Source organism: Pogona vitticeps, chromosome 2 (genome assembly GCF_051106095.1).
Source record: "Pogona vitticeps strain Pit_001003342236 chromosome 2, PviZW2.1, whole genome shotgun sequence".
Lineage (NCBI taxonomy): Eukaryota > Metazoa > Chordata > Lepidosauria > Squamata > Agamidae > Pogona > Pogona vitticeps.
The window spans coordinates 295,586,750-295,610,742 of NC_135784.1; the positions used below are offsets into that span (position 1 = coordinate 295,586,750).

The window sequence follows — 23,993 nt, forward strand, 5'->3', positions numbered from 1 at the left end:
GTCATCAATCCTGTTGCCAAAACCATTTGTCTTGTGAGTTTTTTGTCCTGCGAGGCATTTGTCTTGTGAGTCACCACTGTACACAGAAATGTACAGCCAAAGGAAGGCAAGCATTCACAGGTATACAAAGTAGGAGGCAAATACAGATGGGGCCATAACCTTCCATGTCTGATAAGGAGGCAGTCAGGAATGTGCTGGCTTTGAGTATTCAGAGCCTGAGATAGGACGGTGTCCCACTTCTGATGATGGAAGAACTGCCATTGCTGTTTACCCAATGATGCTACTGTCCTGCAACCCTGTTGCTGTTGCCTCTGTTGTAATACGATCCATAAAACAATAGACTTATGACTGCAATTTTCCCCCCTATTTCAGTGGGAGGATTTGTCCTTTTTCTGCCTACCCGATACCCAAGTCTGTTGTGGTTTATCATAATGGCACTTACTTGACGGTATACAACAGGTCAAGTTGGCCAGAAATATGGATATTCCTGGGTGTATAGAACGGAGAAAATCCGGTTTGCCTATAGAGAATTTCTTTGCTCATCCCCAAGAAAACAAAAATCCAAGTATCAAAACCATCAGATCTAGGGAGAATGTGGGGGTTCTGAAATTCTAACACATCCCCAGAGCTCAAAATATTACTTTAAAAAAAAAGAATTTACTATATTCTTCTTTCTTCTGTCGTCTTCTTCGCTCATGTCAGAAGCAATCCGGTGGTGCATCTGGAGTGGAAGGATCAGCTGATAGGCTACTGAGTGTGTTCACAGTCCTAACATTCTTCAGGGAAGCTGCTTCCTGTAGTTTAATTCTTAAAGATGTCGAAAAGTCTTCAGCAACTAATTCTTGGTGATATCTTGTAATTAGATTTCCTAAGGCCAGGCTCCAGTGTGGCACTAATGTTGCTTTAGCTGGCATAACAGGAGTCTTCTCCTCCTTTTTCCCCCCTTTGGAGTTTTGCCACCCAAAAATCAGCTCTGGAGGATTTGGCAGCACTCTGGGGCAGATTTAGAGGGTGCACAGGGAGCTCAGTTGGAAGAAGAGATCATCCGCTCCTGATTCTGCTGACAGAACTGCTTCTGTCAGTGGAACAACACCAGAGTCCCAAAGGGACAGCTGGGAGCAAAACCCAAGCTAAGCTTCCAAAGAAGCTTTAGAGGCAGTTTTCAGAGAAAATGTCAATGCTGGAATGTGGTACAGCTGCAGTGGATGATATCCCATAATCTTCTTTCAAGCCTGTTGAAGGAGAAGAGGGAAATCTGTTGCATTAAACAACTAATTAAACCACTTAGCTGCCTGACAATTAAAATTACTATTTGAAAACATCCTGGGTGCCTTCAGTTGAAGGAATACAGCTGAGATATGTGCAACGGTGGCAATTACTCTATACTGACTAGGCTTGATGGTTTCGGTTGGTTCATGTTCATGTTGCAGCACATACCTTCCAACAGGAGCGTAATATAGCTTTTTTGCCTTCTGAATATGTCTCAATTTGTTTGATGTGATATTCTGTTGAGGGTTGATCTTCCAAGGTCTTACATTAAATGTAGGGCCCTCGGTAGAAGACAGTTATCTTCATAAATAAAGCAAACCGTGTCACTCTCACAGCTGATGCCAAAGTTAGGAGATGTGTCACAGATGCCAAGGAGTGTGGCTCATCAAAGAGTCAAGGATCATTCCCTTTCAAGGCTGTCACTTCATGAGGAACATTTTTAGATGAGCAGAAGGCTGTGGAAGAGACAACCTTAGCTTGATTTTGAACTTGACTATGGAGTCATGATGTCATTGACTTAGTATGCTGTAGATCTTCTCACTTACCTTGAAAGCCCTATTAGGGTTGTCTAAGTCAGTTCCTACTTGATGGTACAGAACTCTCTCTCTCTCTCTCTCTCTCTCTCTGTCACACACACACACACACACACACACACACACACACACACACACACACAGAGAGAGAGAGAGAGAGAGAGAGAGAGAGAGAGAGAGAGAGAGAGAGAGCGCTTTTCAGAATCTGCTTCGGGCCTTCACTGTCCCTGCTGCAGAATGGGGTGGTAGAATCGTGAGATGATAAAGCAGAGTGAACCATGTCAGACTGCAGGAATAGAATGCCAAGTACAGCAGGACTGTGGTATCTGTGGAGGATTGGTTCCAACCCCCCACCCACCCCCGGAAATGCTGGAATGATGTGGAAGTTTTGAATGCTTATACTGTACATTGCATGGTCCCTTGCTTCCTCTAGTGGCCACATCTGGTAAATATGCCCTGAAAATACATAATACATATGTATTTCTGGTTTTTCTTATTTAGCATTTTCAGTCAGTGGATAAGTGAATCTGTAGATACTGATCCTGCAATTTGGGGGGGGGTCCTACTGTATTAATACTTCCCCTCCCCCCACTGCTGTACTGTTTCTAGCCTGGACAAATGGTTTCTCTCACCCCCAAATGTGAAAGTTTCCAAAGATGTGATTCTCATCTGCAGTCCAAGCGTTACAGTCTATGTTGTCTCAGGACTTTCTCTCTCTCTCTCTCTCTGCGCGTGTGTGTGTGTGTGTGAGTGAGTGAGTGTGAGAGAATTTGTTCTTGCGTACACATACATATCCATGAATATGCAAAACAAAGTATTTTCAAATTCGTGAGTCTGGTAGCACAAGTTAAGTGATACATTTGGCAGAATCCAGGCAAATATGGCAGCTAGGAATTAAATTTCCAGTAAATCGAAGGTTCTGTACAGCTTGTCCTTGAATACCTGGATGGGTCAAGTCAGTGTAGTTGAATTCACTTAGTAAAAAAAATGGCATGTTAAAAAAAATAATGTTCTTTTTGCTTTATTCACTTCTACTTGTAATTAGCAAAGATTGAGTGTAATAGTTAGTTACATTTTTTGCAGAATCCAGTTGGTGTTTGCATGAAGTTTCTATAATTAGCTATAACTAATTGCAACTAATTGATGAGGTAACAGTGTGCATCTCAATCATGTGCCTTATGTTGTGCCTGATTGCACAACCAAGAAGCGCTGCAGCCTGTAGTCAGCTGCCATTCAACTTTATAGGATTCCAGCCTAAATAATCATACATTAAATAAAGGAAGAGAATAGAAAAGAAAGGACAAGACAGGACAGGAAAAATGATGGGGATTTTAGTTCATTAACATCTGGGGAGCTCAAGCAGAAAAGATTGTAATAGATTTCTTATTTGACCTGTCTACTGTGAAGTGCCAATCATTGCAGAGAACATGAAGAAATGATCTTTGGGGGCCACATGTGGCCTACAGACCACGGAAATCCTGCTTCAGGATAATCTCAGCCAGTGGATGCCAGTGTATACATATAGAGAATGACTTCAAGAAGAGGAGAGCTACACTGTTTTTAGAACTGAGATCAGGATTCTTCTCTCCATCCCACTATCCCTCCCTTTTTCTCCTCCTCAATACATTCAAAGTCTGAATACACTATCACTTTCAGTGTCTCTTCCAGTTAGCACCATACATGACTGCTACGAACACCAAGCTATTCCTGGCCAGTTGCTTCACGTTGCATCATGAATTAGATGGCTTGCATAGCTCTCTTAGCATCCTACAGCCCTAAAATGTTCTGGATGAAAGAGTGGCAATTATGGTAGTATTGGCTCTCTCAAGCCCACAATGTACTGAATATAAATTCTGCATAATTGCATATTTATTTATTTATTTATTTATTTATTTATTTATTTGATTGATTGATTGATTGATTGATTGATTGATTGATTGATTGATTGATTGATTGATTAATTAATATCTCACCCATCTAGTACTGGTATGGAGAAAGCCAGAGAGTTCCAGAAAAATATCTACTTCTGCTTCATTGACTATGCAAAAGCCTTTGACTGTGTGGACCACGGCAAACTATGGCAAGTCCTTAAAGAAATGGGAGTCCCTGACCACCTTGTCTATCTCCTGAGAAACCTATATGTGGGACAAGAAGCAACAGTTAGAACTGGATATGGAACAACGGATTGGTTCAAAATTGGGAAAGGAGTACGACAAGGCTGTATATTGTCCCACGGCTTATTAAACTTATATGCAGAATACATCATGCGGAAGGCTGGACTGGAGGAATCCCAAGCCGGAATTAAGATTGCCGGAAGAAATATCAACAACCTCCGATATGCAGATGATACCACTCTGGTGGCAGAAAGTGAGGAGGAATTAAGGAACCTTGTAATGAGGGTGAAAAAGGAGAGTCCAAAAAATGGTCTGAAACTCAACATCAAAAAAACTAAGATCATGGCCACTGGTCCCATCACCTCCTGGGAAATAGAAGGGGAAAATATGGAGGCAGTGACAGATTTTATTTTCTTGGGCTCCATGATCACTGCAGATGGAGACAGCAGCCACGAAATTAAAAGACGCCTGCTTCTTGGGAGGAAAGCGATGTCAAACCTTGACAGCATCTTAAAAAGCAGAGACATCACCTTGCCAACAAAAGTCCGAATAGTCAAAGCTATGGTTTTTCCTGTCGTGATGTATGGAAGTGAGAGCTGGACCATAAAGAAAGCTGACCGCTGAAGAATTGATGCCTTTGAATTGTGGTGCTGGAGGACACTCCCTTAACCCTTATGTCCAAGGATAAAAAGAAGGAACTGTTAGAAGAAAAAGTGAAAGAACAACAAATGGTCGTGCTTACGGCTATAAAATAAGAGAAAATGAAGAGTTCTGTCTGTGAATTCTTTAGCAGCAGCAATTAAGGAAGGCCTTAGAGGTAGTAGAATAGCAAGATGAAGCAGAAAAAGAGAATGTTGAGGAGAGAATAAAGATGGTGGAGGAAGAACCAGGAAAGAGAATCACAGGTGTAAAAAAAGAACAAATCGTCATACTTATCTTGCTTTTTGATTGGATAAACTCTCTGGTAGACAATGGGGATGCTGTACATGTAGTATATCTTGACTTCAGCAATGCCGGACAATATAATGGAGGTGGCTGTAACATATACTTCCAAATCTTTGCTAGTCATCTGTACTAGGAGGCTTCCACGTTGTTCTTAAAAGGAAAAATCTTTGTCAATGCTACATGGGATCTGTGCATATGTTTCCACAGTGATATCTTCTTACTTTGAGGGTGATGTACAAACCCAGTAGTTTTGAAGCAATATAAGTATTGACACTGTTCTTTCAAGATTGCTCACTCATCTGTGTCTCCTCGCCTTAGTGACCTTGCTTAGCTTTGCATCCTTCAACCTCTTGTGCCACTTCTCTTATCCCTGTAGCTTCTACATTTCCTTGGGTCACTTTCTCATCCAGACCCCTGCCCACAACATTTCATCTGCAGCCTGAGCTAAGTAGATCCAGACAAGCATTTCCAGTAAGGTAGTAGACCACATTTTGGGAAACTGCCAAGGACAAATTAGAATAGCCTTCCCTCAACCAGAAGCTGTCCAGATGTGTTGGATTACAATTACCACAGTCCCTAGCCCACAGTGTCATTGACTGTGTGAGCTAAGGTGATGGGAATTGTACTCCAAAACACTTTAAGGTCCCCAAGTTGAAGAAGGCTGGTTTATGAGTTTCTTTTTCACCTATGGGCCATACAAAAGTAGTAACACCCCCTCCCGTTCCTTTGTCTCATGCTTCCCAAGAGAAATTGCTCACTGCTGTGAAAAAATATGGTGTTAATAGCTTTGTGCGATGGATCAACTGCAGAAATGTTAGAGCTTGTGGTGTAATGAATTAGCTTAATGACTCAGAAGTACTGAGAACTGGTTGGTTAATCTGTTACAAGTTGTTTAATGTCAAGGTTTTTAATTGAATCAGCCTTATCCAATTGAATCCACCTTTCCTCAACTGGAGTGAACATTCCAGTTATATAACAGCAATTGCAGTTTCTGTTTTCAATATCTTGGCTCTGCCAAAATCTGGTTAGCAATATAATATTTCTCTATCTTTTTCTCTTCCAAAAAAAAAAGGGGGGGGAATGTTGAAATATGAAAGCGCAAGAGCCCAGAACATCCAAGTTAATAATGAGAGGAACATATACAGAGTTAGAGTTGCATAGCAAATTCCAATATAACCCAGACTGAAATCCTTACGGTATTTGTATTTTAAACACTGAAAATAAAATACAAAACCCTTCAAATACTCTGAAGCCAAATTCATTGAAAGCTCGGCTGGTTTCAAGCACTTTACAAGCTGCCAAAAGTGGGGTTTGGGGTCCTCTTTGGCTTTCTGGCGGCCAGAACGGAACAGAGATTTTATTGAATCCAGCCATTATTTGCATGATGCTGCAGCTCAGAGTCTTAGTATGGCTGCAAGGCAAACCACTTGAACCTCTATCTGTTTTGTTGTTGTGAGTTTTTTGGGCTCTTTGGCCGTGTTCTGAAGGTTGTTCTTCCTGATGTTTCGCCAGTCTCTGTGGCTGGCATCTTCAGAGGACACGAGTCGGAACTCTGTCCATGCTCTGTTGCAGTTTGTTGGATAGTTGAGCATTCATAGCTGTGGGAACAGATTTTGTCCTTTTCAGGAGACTGAGTGATTATGGTGATCAGTGTGTTTTTGTTGTGGATGTATTGTTGTGATAAGGGGGAGGGCGCTCCTACATCCTTTACCACAAGTGGGAGCTCTTTGTGGAACACAAAGTGGCACCTGCAAGTGATATGGGCCATCAGTCAAGTTCAGAGTTTAGAAAGTAACTTTTAAAAAGTTAAGGTTATCATTCCATGCCATTCCTTACCATTATAGTTAGATGTGTCTTTCTTTCTCTCTCTTTCTGTGTATTTTAAATTAACTCTTTTTGCAGCAGAAACACCAGAAGTCTTATGGATTCACAAGTTTTATTTGAATTTCTTGGACTGCTGCTCACATCTTCAACTGTGTGAAGTGTAGACAGACATTTATACACGTACCATTTGCGTTTCTGTTACATGTCACATTCTGCCCACTCCATGTCCGTGTACAAATGTCTGTCTACTGAAGCTACACTCTGGACATCTGAAGAAGTCCAGTTACACCACAAAGGGAGTGAAGGTATCATCCATTCAACAGAATCCTATTAATGTTCACATAAGGTTTTATGTAGTTTGTTGCGGCTAATTGATGATGTGCCAGAGTGCAGTGAGGTTGCACAGTTGTGCATGTGACCAGGCCCAGGACAGAAACACACCTCAAGACATCATTAATGAGCATCAGTTAGTTGTGGCAAGTTATGTAAATCTTACATGAACACCAACCGGATTCTGGCTGTCACATTATAATGTAATGTAATCACCATCATTATTGGAGAAACATTATGTTGCTAGTAACTAGCAATTTGCAAGTTCTGGCTCAGGTCTGGCTGGGAGTTAATAATTTACTCCAGCAAAAGGTGAGAAAGGAGAAGAAGAAAAAGGTTAAGTGTGAAGAGGCCCCTTGAGACTCTGCTGTTTAAAAATGCTGGTGTGAGATTCATTTCTCAGCATACAAACTGGCTTGTTTTGAGCAGCTTGCTAAGGGGGAAGAAAAAGAGTCATCGTTGTGGGGTGCTAAGTGGGAAGTGCCTCAGAAGCATGTTCTGGTTGTCCATACATGGGGTTTTCGGGGAGGAGCTTCACGTAACCAGCTGATTGGAATACAGAAGAGTAAGAGGTTGGTCTGGCAAGCGGAGACTTGAAAGACAAAACCGGTACCTTGTAAAGTGCCCAAATGGCAGTGTGGAGTCCTACGCTGAGAAACATCTGTTTCTTTAACGGCTGGGTGAAGAGAACAGAAATTTTATTGAGGCCAGGCTTTATTTGCATTATTTTGCGCAATGACCTCACAAGTGCCAGATTCTTGATTTTCAGTCTCCGAAGAGCAGTAGGCAAGGTCTGGTTTAGTTGTGACGCTGGGTAGATAAATTGAAGGAAATTTACCATGCTGGGTTCCACATGTTCAGTGTCATATTTCGGTCACTGGCACCTATGCCAGTACAATTTATTTCTGGGCCACAGATTGCTGATGTACTAACACAGTGTGACAACACGCAAGCAACCTGCTTATTTGCTTATTCAGGAAACATGTACATCCCATTTTTCAATCAAAAAATTCTGTAGGTGGTTTACAAACAGGTTATTATGCACCTTTCAAAATTCTTCTCTTACACTTCTGATTGACAGATTTTTAAAAAAATTAAATAATTTCTAGCCTATCCTGTATCTGGGGTCTTCAGGGCAGGATATAATCAATAAAACAGCATGAAAACAGTACTGTATAGAACAATTCAAATACTTTAAAATGCTTTGAAACAATTTAACAATTCAAGGAAGACAAAATAAGGAACTGATAGATAGGAAACAGACTAATCTGTCCATCCTTGCTCTTGAGTCATCCAGCTCTTGACGCTTGATTAGACCGCAGGAGTGTTGACTTTGGTGTTGTGTTGCTTTGTGACATTTACGTTGAAGTAAAAATGGAGAGAGATTGTCATTTTGAAGGGAACAATGACTCAGGTATGTGACTGTGGAATCAGATGATGAAGTTCAGTTCTTAGAATCTTAGAATTACCCAACCAGCCACAATCTCTGTATTTTGATATCTAGATTTTGATGCCATGTATAAATATTTGCCATGTTAATCTCTTCTCTTATGTCTGTTGAAGTGTCCATGAAAGTTCACATTAAAAAGATACAAAGTTAGTCTTTAAGGTGCCACCATGTTTTTGTCTTTTTTATTTTTTATTTCTTTTTGCTTTTACCTATAATCTAATTACACACTGTATGTCCCACAAGAAGAGCCAGTGTGAGAAGTCTTGGGCAAGCTGTACAGTCCCAGGGCACCACAGAAGAACGGAATGGTAAACCACTTCTGAGTTTTCTATGGCTAGAATACCTTGGAAAGGGTCCCTAAAAGTCAGAATCAACTTCAGAGCATATTGTTGTTGTAAGTAGTATGAAGTACACATGTAGAAGAGAGGGGATGGATCTTGAGAATCCTCCCATCAAAGCCCTGATAATATTTAGCACAAAGAAGGACAAAATAATAGAGCAAATTAGAAGATAGTGTGGGGTTTCTCGGTCCCACTTCCTGATTTTTAAGGATTTTTAAAAAATACTAAGAGCATTTAAAATAAATAATTTGAAGAGGTGGGAAGGGTAGAGTTGGGGTGCTAAGAATATCCAGATTTTATAATGATGAAAGGAAACAGCTAAACGTGGTACTAAATAGCAGGGGTATGTTGCAATGCCATGGTGAAGGGGGAGAAAAATCACACAATCTGACAATTTTGATTACTGTAATTTGCATAGATTTATTACAGTATGCTGTCACAAAGCTTAGGGAACCTTCCGAGACATTTGTTTGCTGATAGCTATCAGGGAATTGTTGAAAAGAAGGTATGTAGGGGGAGGTGGGGACAAAAACATTTCCAGTGAAATCAGTAGAAAATCAGATCTGCATAAGGGCAATCATGTGTATGCACGTGAGTAATGATAATGGTATATTTTATGATTGAAGTCTTTTAGTGAAAGCTTGCTCTTAACTGGAGTGAGAGATAAGGTCTGCTTTCTCCTTCCTCTTACCCCTAGCTCAAAGCTTTAATTAACATGTTAAAAATGCATTTTCTGCCTAGACTTCTCTCTGCCTGCCGTTCCTTCTTATTGTTTTGATGTGCCATATTAATTTCCATATTTTAGCTAGGTGCCTTAACTTACTAAGGCTAGGTGCCTTAGCAACTGCCTCCTCAGTTAGGGATGTGTTTCTGTTAGTGAGTAGGAGGCAGTGAGAGCAATGGTATATATGTGTGAGAGGAGAACATGTTTCCAACTGAATATGTGGGCACACATCATTGGGTATGAGAATGAGTACCTAAGTTTGAGTATGTACATGGGTGAATTCCTGCCTATCTGTGAGAGGAAAAGAATATATACAAAAAAAGTTCGCTTAATTATGGGTATAATCACATATGTAAGAAATGCTTGTGATTGGGAGAGGCTGATTTACTTTTTTTATGTTGATCACAGAACATAAAAGCAAATGAGAATCAAACCAGAACTCCCCCCCCCCCGCTGCGATCCATAGTAGCTTGTGCTGCTGGTGGTTCTATTTAAACAAAACAAATCAGATGCATTCACATTGGTTCAGACAGTGTGATCCCTTGAACCAATGTAGAAAAGCCCCTGCAACAACCACCGGCACACACTTTGCACATAAAATTGTATAGTTGTTGCCATCAATGTTGTACTTAGGCACCTAGACACTCTTCCCCCCCCCCCCCAAAAAAAAGAAGAGAGAGAGAAAATTGAGAATAAAATGAGAAAATCTCCACTCTGTCCTTATTTACAGCCTACTAAGTAGTTTTATACCGCACCAGAAAACCTGTGTTAACAAGCTGCAAACAAGACTATCCACCCTGTTTTCTCCTCTCTCTCTGTGGCCAGTTAATTCAAACCGATCCAGGGAAGTCCAAATCCTCTGGTGCAACTTCACACTGAATGAATTAGCCACCATTGTCCTTGGAACAGCCTCAGATACAGAAAAAGTTTTATCTGCTCAATCAGAAACTGACTGGACTGAGTAATTGATACTTACTTTGGCATTGGTGATAGGTCACTGACAGTAGATGGGGCAGGAGATTAACTAAGGGCAGTTAGGGTGACCACACAGACTTATCATCCTTGTTCTTATTCCTCAATATCTGGTGCCACATGGTGCGTCTAGATACCTAAATTAGAGTGGCTGTGTGACATAAGACAATCCTATATTAGAAAAAATGCAGGACTGTTCAGTTCAAGTGTGATTTGAACTGAAAGAGGGAGCAGACAAATATTCTAAAATTTTGCATCAACACACATACATTAACATAAATTTATGTCTTCTTTTGTTTGTATGTACAGTGGACCCTCTACTTACAGAATTAATCCATATTGGAATGGTGTCTGCAAGTCGAAAAGTCTGTAGGTCGAATCTCCATTGACCTACAATGCATTGAAAACCGATTAATCCCATAACCGGCGGTTTTTATTCTATTTTTGTTCCATTTTGGGTTTTTTCTGGTCTGTAAGTCGATTCTCCGGCTGCAAGTCGAATCTAAATTTTGCAGCCAGAGAAGTCTGTAACTCGAAAAGTCTGTAAGTCGAGGGTCCACTGTATGTATGTATGTATGTATGTATGTATGTATGTATGTATGTATGTATGTATGTATGTATGTATGTATGTATGTATGTATGTATGTATGTATGTATGTATGTATGTATGTGTTTTGGAGGTGGGTAAGTGTTGTGTATCTACCCTGGATCCATCTACAGATATGTGGCCCTTCAAATATGATGCATTAAATATTTCAACAGTTATTTTTGAGCTACAACGCCTGTAACTTCCCTGGCTGTGGTGGATGGGGTTGGAGTTTTCCAAACTCTCATTGGATGAGTTGCTGCTGCTGCTGTTATGTGCTACCAAGTTGCTTCCAGTTCATGGTGGCCATATGAATTAGTAATCTTCAAAAGTTCCTGTCATCAACAGTGCAGATCAGGTCATGCAAATTAAAGGCTGTGTATTTCTTTATTATGTCAATCCATTTTATGTTCAGTCTTTCCCTGCTACCTTCCACTCTTCTGAGCATCATTACCTTTTCTAGCAAGTCAGGTCTTCTGACATTCAAAACACAACGGACTCAGTTTAGTCATTTTTGCTTCTAGAGATAGTCCAGGATGAATCTAGTCTAGCATCCAATTACTAGTCTTTCCAGAAGTCCATGATATCTATAAAGTTGTTCTCCAACACAGCATTTTGAATTGATTGTTCTTTTCTTTATCACCTTTCTTCATTCTCTGACTTTCACATCTGCGCATAGTATTCAGGAATAGCATAGTATGGATGACCTTGGTCTTGGTTTCCAGTGATAACATCCTTACACTTAAGTATATTTTCTAATTGTTGCATAACTGCCTTTCTGAGTCTCACTTTTTTTCTGATTCCTTGGCCGCAGTCTCCTTTGGGATGAGCTAATGGCTCAAAAAGCAGTGGTAGCTTCAGGTATTTCTTTTGCTTTAGCATTTTGTACGGGCTCTTTACAAGGGCCACGGCCTGTCTTCTCTTTCTCATGTACCTTGTTTTCCATTTGCATGTTAAGATCTGTATAGATCTTCATTGCCTGAAGTGATATGGGTTCTGGCCTACTTCCTGTTGTTCAGCGATTCTCATTTGCTGCTCGGCATTAAAAGATTTCAGTCATTCATAGAACTGGATTGCATGCATGGACACGTCTCTGAAGTTATTTGCAGAACACTTAAAACCTGATTTATTCCAGACCAAGTGGGTGGAAACTTCAGACTTAATCCTTGTGTGGAATCTGTGGGTAAGCAGCAAGTTCACAGTTTTGCACAAGTTTTTTTTACCTTACAACTAACCTATATCTTCTTATAGGCAAGTCTTTCATTATAAGGGCTGCAACATATTGCAGAAGAAGTGATAAGATGGAAAGACTGTCTAGCAGTTCAGGGATGGATATAAGATCTGCATTAGGAACTTGTTGTTGGTACATTCATGTACCAACTGTTATACTCACACTACATTGTATTTAAAGATGCTTCATGTCTTCCTACGACCAGTTGTTCTGAGGTTACCATAGATAAGGCACCACTATCTGATCCCCAGAATCTTTAATTTGAGGCTCACAGTATCTGATACTCTACCATTTTCATTCCCAAAGGTGTCAGAATGTTCATAAACAGTATATGGCATCACAGCATCTTTGCCACTGTCATAGGACATTAGAGTACTGTATAGTTATTATGATGCTGTGTGCACAAGAGTTAAGGGCCACTGAAGATCAAAATTATCCTATATCTATTAGACTAGCAATGTCTGAAACTAGTCATGTTTATCCAGTGTTTTTTTCCACATGAGACTCAGTGTCAGGGGAACTGGAAGATGGCACTGCTGTCCCAGTATTGTTCTTTTATGAGTCATCTGAATGGCCTAGTAGCCAACCTGTTGGTACACTATTACCTTTTCTTTACTCACATGGAGGGTTTTCTTTTCCAAATGGGCAGGGGTATATGATTCTCCTTCGTTATGAAAGGTGAAGAGTACAGGCAAATGCTCAGAGGTATAGAGGAATGGTAATCAAATCCACAGAGTGCCACCAGAAGGGTGGATTTGATTTAAATAATGATTAAAATTTTTAAAATTGGATTTTTTTTTACAATTTAAATTTTAAAAAAAGTTTTTAAAAAAATTAAATCATGATTTAAATCAATGTGATTTTTAAAAATAATTGGTTTCTATCCCTTCTGAGGCTGTGACCTGCACATGGAACTCTTTGTTTTTGCTGGTTTTCTTTCCAACATTGGCCTTCCAGCAACGGGCCATTATTAAACCCTCTGTCTTTATACTTCCCTTGCAGCTACCTTGCTGATCAGTGCTGGAATGGCGGCTTCATCTACCTGATCATGCTTCGTCGCATCAAGCGCAAGGCCCCTCTTCCTCCAGCAAATGGCAACAATAGCAACAGCAGTGAGCCGAAAGCTAGGCCTACCTCAGAGCCCAGTGGGAAAACAACCCCAAGTGGCAAACGGACTAGAAAGTTTGGGGTCATTACCAGGACTCCTCCCAGCGGGAAAGAAAGCAAAGGCAGCAAAGGCAGTCCCAGAACAGAGTCCGAAGATGGACACCGTGCCCCTATGGAAGTGGACAGACTACATCCAGAGGCATCCAAAATGGAAAGCAGAGGGGAGGATCGGCTTCCAAAAGTGGATTCTCCTTTTCCAGCAGGACACTATCGGTCTCGCCTTTCCGACGGAGGGATTCTAGACCTCAACTCAAGTGAACTGGCCTTGCAGGTAAAATAATTTTACATTTCCATTATTTTGTTCCTAGCCTTGCCTGAACCTTCTTTTAAATAGAGCCGATTCTGTTGCTTTAGAGAATAAAACATATCTTCTAGAAGTTCGAAGTTTGGTTACAGTAAATTTTCTGCAAAGTATAATATAGAACTGCAAGTCCTATAGCAGGGGTCTCAAACATGCGGGCCGGGGGCCATTTGCGGCCCGCTGGACAATAATTTGAGGTCCCCGCCTTGCCTGCCCCCCGAAGCGCCCATGTGTCCTCTGCTGTCAAGAGTCAAAAAAAGCCTCGCCTCACTCGCCGGCTTTCTCCCAAGACAGCACCTCTTGCACCGTCCATCCGGAACTGCAGCCTGCCAGCCGGCCTGCCTGTCTGCCGGCTGGCAAGCTGCACTTCCAGTTGGAGGGTGCAAGAGGTGCTGTCTTGGGGGAGAGCCGGCGAGCGAGGCACGTTGCCAGCCCTTTCCCTGAGCACCTGAGCCACTGCCGAGCAATGCCTGAGAGCAGAGATCACTCCCACCCTGTCCTCAAAGAGCACCTCCAACAGAGCCACCAACAGCAGCTGCTGCTGCCACCTCTTCCAGGGAGGCGGCTTTCTGACTCTCTTTCTCTCTCGGCACCCTCAGCACCAGCCCGGCCAGCGGCTGCCCCAGCGCCAGGCAGTGTTTCCTCCTCCTCCTCTTCGTCCTGCTTCAGCCGCCTCAGCTCTGGAGGCTGCCTGGGCTCGCCTCGCAAAGTTTGCTCCTCTGTCGTGGTGGGGGTAGCTGCTGCTGCTGAGTGCACCTTTTTTGAGGGGGGCTCTCAGAGGAAGGTTGCCAGACCTCCCTGTGTGTGTGTGTTTTTTTGTGTGTTCGCCCACGTGCACCTGCGGGGGGGCACCCATTCTGTTTGATTTCGCGGGTACCGATGGGGGCTTTTCTCCTTTGGCAAGGCGATTCTGTGAGGGTTTTTTAAATTTTATGTCGTGCCCTCCCCCCCACCCAGCTAGGGGGTCACCAGAGCGCCCTCGCTTCTCCGCTTCTTTGTCCTGCTGGTGGTGGTGGTAGTGAAGGAGCCGGAGGGGGTCATGGCCGGTGACGAGGGCTTGCGCGTCCCTCCTCCTCCTCGGAGTCTCAGCTGGGCTGAGGAAACTCCTGGGCGGCTTCCTTGGGCTCTTGCTCTGCTTGGTGGAAAATCTGATGCGGCCCAGCCTCACCCAGCCTCTGCCTCCAGAGGCTCCCAGGTAAATTGAGTTTGAGACCCCTGTCCTATAGTCTCCTTACACCGTGGCCTTTGGTTGATGGTGGAATTTGCAGTTAAACACAATATTTTTAAAAACATGTGTAAAATCACTACAGTTTTCTACTTCTCCTTTAGTTAGAATGAAGAAGGTAGGATGATATCTCCAAAGAACTGATAACTGTTTAAAACACATGCACTAAATGCACATGCTCAACGTGAAAGTGGTGACACTTTGGTCATGCTGTTTCCACAGTAAATTGGACATTGGTGAGAAGAGAGCTCACAGTGGCATATTTTGAACATAATACATCGAGCTTACTCTTATGATCTGGGACCCTTGGCCCATCTTATGTTCAGGCCAGTCTTATCCAGTGAGACTACAGAGGTGGGATTTTCTGTCACCCCTCCCCCCATCTATTGTCCATCTAACAAGCCTATTCAGAGCAGGGGAAAGTGAAAACAATGGGGAGGATGTAAGAGGAGTCTCCTACCAACTGTCCTACCTGCTGTCTGCTGGAGGGAAGGTGGGGTCCCACAGGACATGAAGGATGCAAACATCGTCACATTGTACAAGAACAAAGGAGACATGGGCAACTGCAATAACTACCGTGGTATCTCCTCAGCATTGTAGGGAAACTGCTGGCCCGTGTTGTGCTGAAGAGACTCCAGGTGCTTGCAGACAGAGTCTATCTATCCAAAATCACAGTGTGGATTTCGAGCTAATAGATCCACCACTGACATGGTATTTTCCCTCAGACAGTTGCAGGAGAAATGTAGGGAACAACAATAGCCGCTTCTTTGTGGCCTTCATAGATCTCACAAAAACCTTTGACTTGGTTAGCGGGGAAAGCCTTTTTAAAATACTACCCAAGATTGAATGTCCACCTCGACTTCTTAACATCATCAGGTCCTTTCATGAGGAAATGAAGGACATCGTAGTTTCTGATGACTCAACATCAGATCCCTTTGACATCCAAAGCGGATGTGAAACAGGGCTGTGTCTTCGCTTCAACCCTGTTTGGGATCTTTTTTGCTGTCATGCTGAAGCATGTCTTTGGAACTGCTGCAGAAGGTGTCTATCTCCGGACTAGATCAGACGGAAAGCTCTTTAATCTCTCTAGAATGAGAGCAAAGATCAAAGTCCAACTGAAATGCATGTGGGACTTTCTCTTTGCCAATGATGCAGCCCTTGTTGACCACTCTGCTGAAGACCTCCAACAACTCATGAATCGCTTTAACGAGGCCTGCCAAGACTTTGGACTAACAATCAGTCTGAAGAAAATACAAGTCATGGGCCAGTGCGTGGACTCACCTCCCTCTATTACCATCTCCAAGCAAGAATTGGAGATTGTTCATGACTTCGTGTACCTTGGCTCAACGATCTCTGACACTCTCTCCCTAGATGTCAAGCTGGATAAACACATTGGCAATGTTCCAAATAGAGTAGTCCTAGAATGAGCTGGAATTTTTAGTATGTATACATCACTGAAACAGTGACGTCTACATTGGCTTGGGCATGTTGTGAGAATGGCTGATGGTCAGATTCCCAAAGACCTCCTGTATGGAGAATTAGCGCAGAGAAATCGCCCCAGAGGGAGACCACAGCTGTGATACAAGGACATCTGCAAGCGGGATCTGAATGCCTTAGGAGTGGACCTCAACAGATAGGAAACCTTGACATCTGACCGTTCAGCCTGGAGGCAGGCGGTGTGCATCATGGCCTCTCCCATTTCGAAGAGACTCTTGTCTAGCAGGCGGAGGTAAAGAAGCAGTCATGAAAGCAGCCAAATCAGGCAGCAGGACAGGGGGCAGATTGTATTTGTCTTCAGTGTGAGAGGGATTGTCACTCTCAAATTCGTCTTCTCAGCCACACTAGACGCTGTTCCAAGTCTTCCATACAGAGCACGTTACCATAGTCTCTGGAGAGTGAAGGATACCTACTCCTACCAACTCTCCTCAGATTGAAGAAGCTACTTGGATGAGTGGCAAAACATTTCAATTTAATAAGGAAGAAGTCCAGTTGCCATGACTCAACTTCCAGATAAAAGCGTTTCCAAGGTGTTGTGGCGATTTCCTCTGAAGCCCCTATTCCCCTAGGCCTTCATGAGGTTCTTGCTCTTCTTTCTTTGCTGCCACCAGGTATTGCTGTCTGAATACCATTCAATCAAGGAGACATGTGTGCTTTAAAAACTTAAATGATTTATTATATCAGGGAAGTTGACATATGATTAATATTCAATGAGCAAATCACAGGCTGCTAATCACTTGTATTTGAATCAGTTCTACTTTAACTTCAAACTTCTACTAACACTCTTTTCGCTTCAGAGTTCTTACAGATCTCTAACTCACTCTAAGTTCACTTTTAAGTTTCACACTGTCTCTCACTCGGTTTAACGATGTTCCCTATGGGCGATTTTCGCATAGTGATGTTTGGGACCATGCTTCGCATAGCGATGACAGTTTAGGTCCCCCTGTTTCGCTTAATGATGGTTTTGACAGCCTCATGTTGGCTGTTTTTTATATGTTTAAAAATGTTTTTAAAATGTTTAGAATGCTTGAAATCATAAGTGCACTTAATAAACCCTTTGTTAAACTAATTTGACTTTGTTCTGACTCTTTTTAAATTTGTTGTAATTTTGCCCCCCATTGAGATGCATTGAATAGGTTTCAATGCATTTCTATGGGAAACTGTGTTTCGCCTAGCGATGTTTTCCCATAGCGATGATTTTTTTGGAACCAATTAAAATCGTTAAGCGAAGCACCACTGTATTGCTCTCTGCCAGTTGTATTAGAGGTATAGGGAGGAAAGGGGACAGAATAGACACTTGCCATCTGCTTAGCTACATTGCAGAGCCTAGAAGTGCCAGCCTAGCACTCTATATTCCTCTTCAATTAGTGCTATTTGGGCCTGTCCAGGTTTTTATTGGTGTTCCGACTTCATGCTGCTTTTCCCATTAGCTTCCTTCACAAAAGCAAGTGAAGTTTATTTGTTTTCCATGCATGAAAGAGGGGGAAAGCAGGGAGGGAGAACGTGCTGGGGACATGGAGCCTGGTGAGTCGCCATGATTAAAGGGCTGCAGAATGCAGAGGCACAAAAGAGGCCCTGTCGATGATGAGCTGAAAGCTCTGTTATTGCTGCTTGAGAACAGAATGAGCTCCAGGGAACTATCTTGTATCAGCAGCCTAGCTGCGGCTGACATAATTTCCTTGGCAAAAGCTTTAAGCATTCCACTGGACCATTGCAAGCACCTGAACTAATGCAATCCCCCCTTTGTTTTCAAAGTCATTTGGAAACACCACCAGCTGGACAGATCCTCCCCCCCCCTGTTCTTCTCTTTTACTTTTTTAACATTCTCTTTCACAGCCTTCCCCCCCCCCCCATCCTTTCCCTCCCTCAGCTTTACTTTGGGCCAGAATTTAAGCAGCTGGGTCCCGAAACCTTTGTCCCATAGTAAGCACTCAACCATGAATTCTGTGAAGCAAATTAAAGACATTTATATGCAAAAGAGGTGGGCAGCTATGAAGGTTCAGATGTTTTTGGTTTACAGTTTACCAGTTTAATCAGTGGTGAGGGATTATAAGAATTCAAGGCCAGAAATATCTGAAGGGTCACAAGTTGTCCTCTCCTAGCTCAGGGGTTCCCAAACTGTGCACCATGGCTCCTTGGAGGTCTGAGCCAGGGTGCCATGGGAAAAGGGATGGAGCATAGAGCTCTGAAGGTTGTAGAGGAGCTGTTCATAGTTATATGTCGAACAGGAACCGGAAGTGAAGGCCGTGTACCTGTCTCTCCTTGCCCCATCTTGATGGTCCCCTGTGGAGGGACTTGCCAGGTGGCCTCATGAGTTTCCCAAGTCACGCCCTGGAAGGAGATGGGTGCTCAGGGATATGCGGGGGGGGGGGAGAGGAGATGGGATGGGTGGGGAGGGGTGTCAAGATCCTGCCCCTGGTGGCAATGAAATCCCTGATGGCCCCTCCGAGCAAGGGGAACCACGGCCAGTGGTCAGTAAATCAAGGGAGCCATGAGTCCAAAAATGTTTGGGAGCTACTCTCCTACTTGACAGAATAAAAAGAAAATAAAAGAAAAAGTGAGCTGAAGAAAAACAATAATCAGATACTCCATATCTTGGCTCTGGTTCATTTAGTTAGCCTGAATCCAAGTCTCTCTTGCAAAAAGAGAAGAATAGAATCAGAGCTGGGAGGAACCTCAAGGGTCATCAAATCTAATCGCTTGCTGAAGAAGTAACTGTGTGGCAGTTTGATCTCCGGCCATGCTCCATTTACTTCATTGTCTCCTTAATTTCTTAGAAGTTAATCACCAGCTCCTATCTCACTTGCATCTTCCTTCCTGAATGAATCAAACCGGATGATACATTTAGCACATTGTTAGGGGAAGTACACTGACTCTTGGTAAAAGATTCTGTTTATCATACGAGGTTCCTCAACTAGATACCTTACATTTAGTATGGTTTGTGTTGTTACTAGTCACTGAAGTGTAAATTGAGGCTAAATTTGCACCTGTAATTGGCAAGGCAATTATTTATGAGGAAATCCCACTAGGGAGGAAAAGTGGATTAATTGGTGAGAATCCACATTCTTTTAAATGTCTAGTATGTGTCAGCTTTATGATAGCAAAGGAAACCCAAAGTAATTCTGACTTTCTATATGTATTTTCATTCAGTTTTAACTTTTCTTAATGAAGGGGGATTTCCAAATGTGAGGTAAACTTCCCAAAGGAAGCAATTACCCAGTTCCTAGGAAGGAACAAGCTGCTCCTGCTAAGTGGTGCCCCGCATAGTGACGTTAATCCATTCCAGGATTAACGTCGCTATCTGGATTCGTCGCTATGCGGGGGGGAACCCCATAGGAACGCATTAAAATGGGTTTAATGCGTTCCTATTGGGGCGAAAACTCACCGCTATGCAGGGAATCCTCGATCCGGCCGCCATTTTTGCTGCCCGGTAAGCAAGGGCAGGGTGCGAAAATGCTGCAGGCGGCCATTTTGTGGATGCGGTGGCCATTTTGGAACTGCCGATCAGCTGTTTAAAAAACATCGCAATGCGAAGATCGGTAAGCGAAACGCTTACCGATCATCACAATGCGATGTTTTCCCTATTAAAACATCATAATGCGATCACAAAAAACACTATGCGAATTCGTCGTTAAACGGTGCACTCATTAAGCGAGGCACCACTGTATGTACATAGATGGAAGAGTGCCAAGCATGCAACTATGCTTTTCTCTTTGTATTTCTCTTAAGAACATGCTCAAGCTTCATGGTGCAATTTATGTTTGTTGAGTGTACGTGTATTGTTGCTTGCTGCTACATATGCTAGAATGTGATACATATCTGTAAATGTGCAACAGACATTTGCCCAGGAGCTACAGCAAACTATAGCTTCCAGAATCCTGCTTGCCATGTGTCCCTGGGATGCTCTGGTGAAACACCTGTATTGTGTGCCCTGAGGATCTGACCATTAACATTGGCTTAATATAACAGAGGCAAAATCAACTGATGCATAAAATATGTACTGGCTTCTGAATCCAGAGTCTCTTCCTAAGGGACTTTAAGACATGCTGCGGCCCCTGCTGACTATTACTATTACTATTCCTGCTTACATCCCACTCCCATTTTACTTAAATCCAGAGATGTACGGTCTTTATTATAGCCATGGAGGCTGAAGAAATTGTCATAGATTAACAACAAAAGGATTAATTAATTGAAGGATAAATATAGATTGTTATTACTTTCTCATCAGACATATTTGGGCCTTCTTGCACACTATGTACACTGTTTCCCTGAAAATAAGACCTAACCTGAAAATAAGCCCTAGTATGATTTTTCAGGATGCTTGTAATATAAGCCCTACCCCCAAAATAAGCCCTACTTAAGTGAAACCCTATCCTCCACCCTTGTGCAGCAACCAGAAGATGACACAACTGTATCTGAATAAATGTAGATAGTTGTACATGAAAAAAATAAAACACCTCCTGAAAATAAGCCCTAATGCTTTTTTTGGAGCAGAAATTAATATGAGACCCTGTCTTATTTTGGGGGAAACATGGTAGAGGAAAACCTGAGTTTGGTACTGAGCACAGTTTGAGAGTTGCTGGCAGCTGTGATTCCCCATTGTGTTTACCTGCATGTAGAGTGCTCACTGGAAGGACAGATCCTGAAGCTGAGGCTCCAATACTTTGGCCATCTCATGAGAAGAGAGGACTCCCTGGAAAAGACCTTGATGTTGGGAAAGTGTGAAGGCAAGAGGAGAAGGGGACGACAGACGATCAGATGGCTGGACAGTGTCACCGAAGCAACCAACATGAATCTGACCCAACTCCGGGAGGCAGTGGAAGATAGGAGGGCCTGGTGTGCTCTGGTCCATGGGGTCACGAAGAGTCGGACACGACTAAACGACTAAACGAAACAAGAGATGGGGGTGAAAGTGCAGGGTTTGCATTTCCCTGTAGAAATAACCACTTTGCATTTCCCAGGAATGGCAATACGATGATTTCATCTATACTCTGCATGTGATTTTTTTTTTTACAAAGAAAAAACTGCACGACACATATATTTAAAAAAAGATACACACATTTCCATGTAAGACAATGGTGGGCATTAGAAATCAGGGCAGAATGAAGTTCATGTGTTAGCAGTGTCATATGGAGTGGAACCAGAATGAGGTTTTTGGAGGAATCTTAAGAAATGCCACCAAAATGAGGCTGATACTCACACCTTACTTGTATACATCAAATGCATTAGATGTGCACCAAGACATGTATGGGGAGGAGAGCACTTAGACAAGTGTGAGTTTAACCATACAGTTCCATAACAGGACCTCCTTAATTGCTCCAGTAGCTTCCTCTACTAAAAAACAACTTTCAGAAGAAGAGAACAATGAATACACTTGCACTAGAGTTGTGAGTTCCTGTAAAGATAATTTTTTGTAGTTTTCACAAGAGTTTGAATGGCTCGGTTTTGCTCATGATGGATAAATTTTATGTAGATTTGTTTTCTTATTTCTAAACTCCAAAATGAATAGTGAAAATGGTAGTGAACACAATAGCCAAAATCCTGTTGCTTCAGGTAGTAAATTGCACTAAAATAGGACCAATGAATCAGTGGGGATTTAATGAGTCAGCCTCTCTGAAAGTGCCATTGGTTCAAATGGGTCTGCTTGAACTGCAATTTACTATTCTAAAGTAAATTACACTTAGGGTAAGTAAATCAGACTTAGGGTACACATAGGGTGTTCCATTTGAATCAATGGAACTTACTGAGGAGTTGACTGATCCACGTTGATTCATTGGACCTTGTCTACACTAAGCAATAGGGTTTTGGCCAATGTAGCAGATAATTACAGTAGTGTCTCAGTAGTATAAAGATTTAAAGCTGCACAGTTGTTTATCACCTAATCTGTTTGTACAGATGGTTACCTCTTATCTTGCAAGGGAACTGCTTGTCATTGGGAAACAGCTGGGAAATTAGAAATTAACTAAAGGCTGGCACTTCTAGCGCTCCATATGTAAAGGCATTGGGGTGTTCCAGAAAGACAGATACTTCTCACTGCAGTGCTGAAATCAACAGCAGAGGACACTACACTGTTGACTTAAACAGAATATGTGATTCTCCATAATTGCTTTGATGCTAAATAGGAATACCCTGCCCTTCCGCTCAGAGTCTTTCACATATGGTTTGCAGATGGTCCCTTATCCAGGTCATTTGCTAGGTCAGACCTGCTTAGCTTTAGCAGTTGAACAGCTTCATGTGCCTGCAGGCCACTGTCTGTTACATTTATCCAAGGAAGGAAAGGCTCTTCCCTGTCCTACTGGCAGGGACAGCAACAAAATGAAAGCCATTGTCCAATTTGAGTCATTAAAAATTATTTTAACAATGGACGGAGCATCATTTATTCCTCATCACATCAGATGTGAAAAGCATTTAAAGCTACCACTCTTTTGTGCTTGGAAATATTCCATTTCTACAAAAGGGATACATATTAATGTGCCAGTAATAAATACTTTTAAAATGAGGTCTATGATATTTTATGCAATTCTAGTGTTTCTAAATTTCCTCCTCCTCTCCCCTTCATTCCTTTGCTCCAATTCCTGCAGTACAACTGTAAAAGCTTGGTTCATAATAATCCTATTTACAATTTCTAAAGCACATTCAAAACAAAATCATGTACAATAAATGAATGTGAAGACAAGACAGACCTGTAGGCTTACCATGGTTGTATTTAAATCTCAAGCTAGGCCATGGTCTAGGCTTGTTTCTGTTACAATAGTCTTTTGCTAGGCATACACATTTTCCCTTCCTTACTTCTCTTATGACATAGCCAAAGAGGAGATCAGATGTTTTTCCTGCTGTTTTCAGTTAACTATAGTTTAGCATTAAGTCTTAACTTAAACTATGGTTAATCTCATCTGTGGTTTGGTTTGAAGTTGGCTTATTCCAAGCAAATAATAGTTAACATCAGCTATATCTTAGAACCATAGAATTCAACAGCTGGAAAAAACTCCAAAAATCATTGAGTTCAACCCCCCCCCTCGAAAGGTCACAACTAAAGCATCCCTGATAGACAACCACCTAACCTTTGTTTAAAATCTCCAATGAAGGAATGTCCAATACCTTCTGAGGCAGTCTTCTCCATTGTCAAACAGCAATTCCTGTCAGGAAGTTTTGCCTAATGATTCGTCAAAATCTATTTTTTGTAATTTGAATCCTTTCCTTGGCAGCGCCTACTGTGTGAAAACTGTAGGAAACAACCTTGGTTCTATCTTCCATATGACAGCTCTTCCAATATTTCAAGATAGCCATTCACCTCTCTGTCATCTCTCCTTTGGGCTAAACATATCTAAATTGTTCTTCATTGGGCTTAATTTCTAGCCCTTTTACCATCTTGGGGATCATCCTCTGGACATATCCTAGCTTGTCAATACAGTGGTGCCTCGCTTAACGAGCGCACCGCATAACGACAAATCGCATAGCGATCCGTTTTTTTGGATCGCTAATGC

The 23,993-nt window shown here is 42.2% G+C and overlaps 1 protein-coding gene across 5 annotated transcripts in view; it reads left to right on the top strand.

The window, feature by feature from the left end:
• The window catches only part of PDZD2 (PDZ domain containing 2), a 202,559-nt gene that overhangs the window by 97,344 nt on the left and 81,222 nt on the right, over window positions 1-23,993 (top strand). For all 5 annotated transcript variants that reach the window (XM_072992868.2, XM_072992869.2, XM_072992870.2 and 2 more), the window contains exon 2: window positions 13,322-13,757. In XM_072992868.2, coding sequence (XP_072848969.2) covers window positions 13,322-13,757 — 436 coding nt within the window. The remainder of the gene's footprint in view (window positions 1-13,321; window positions 13,758-23,993) is intronic.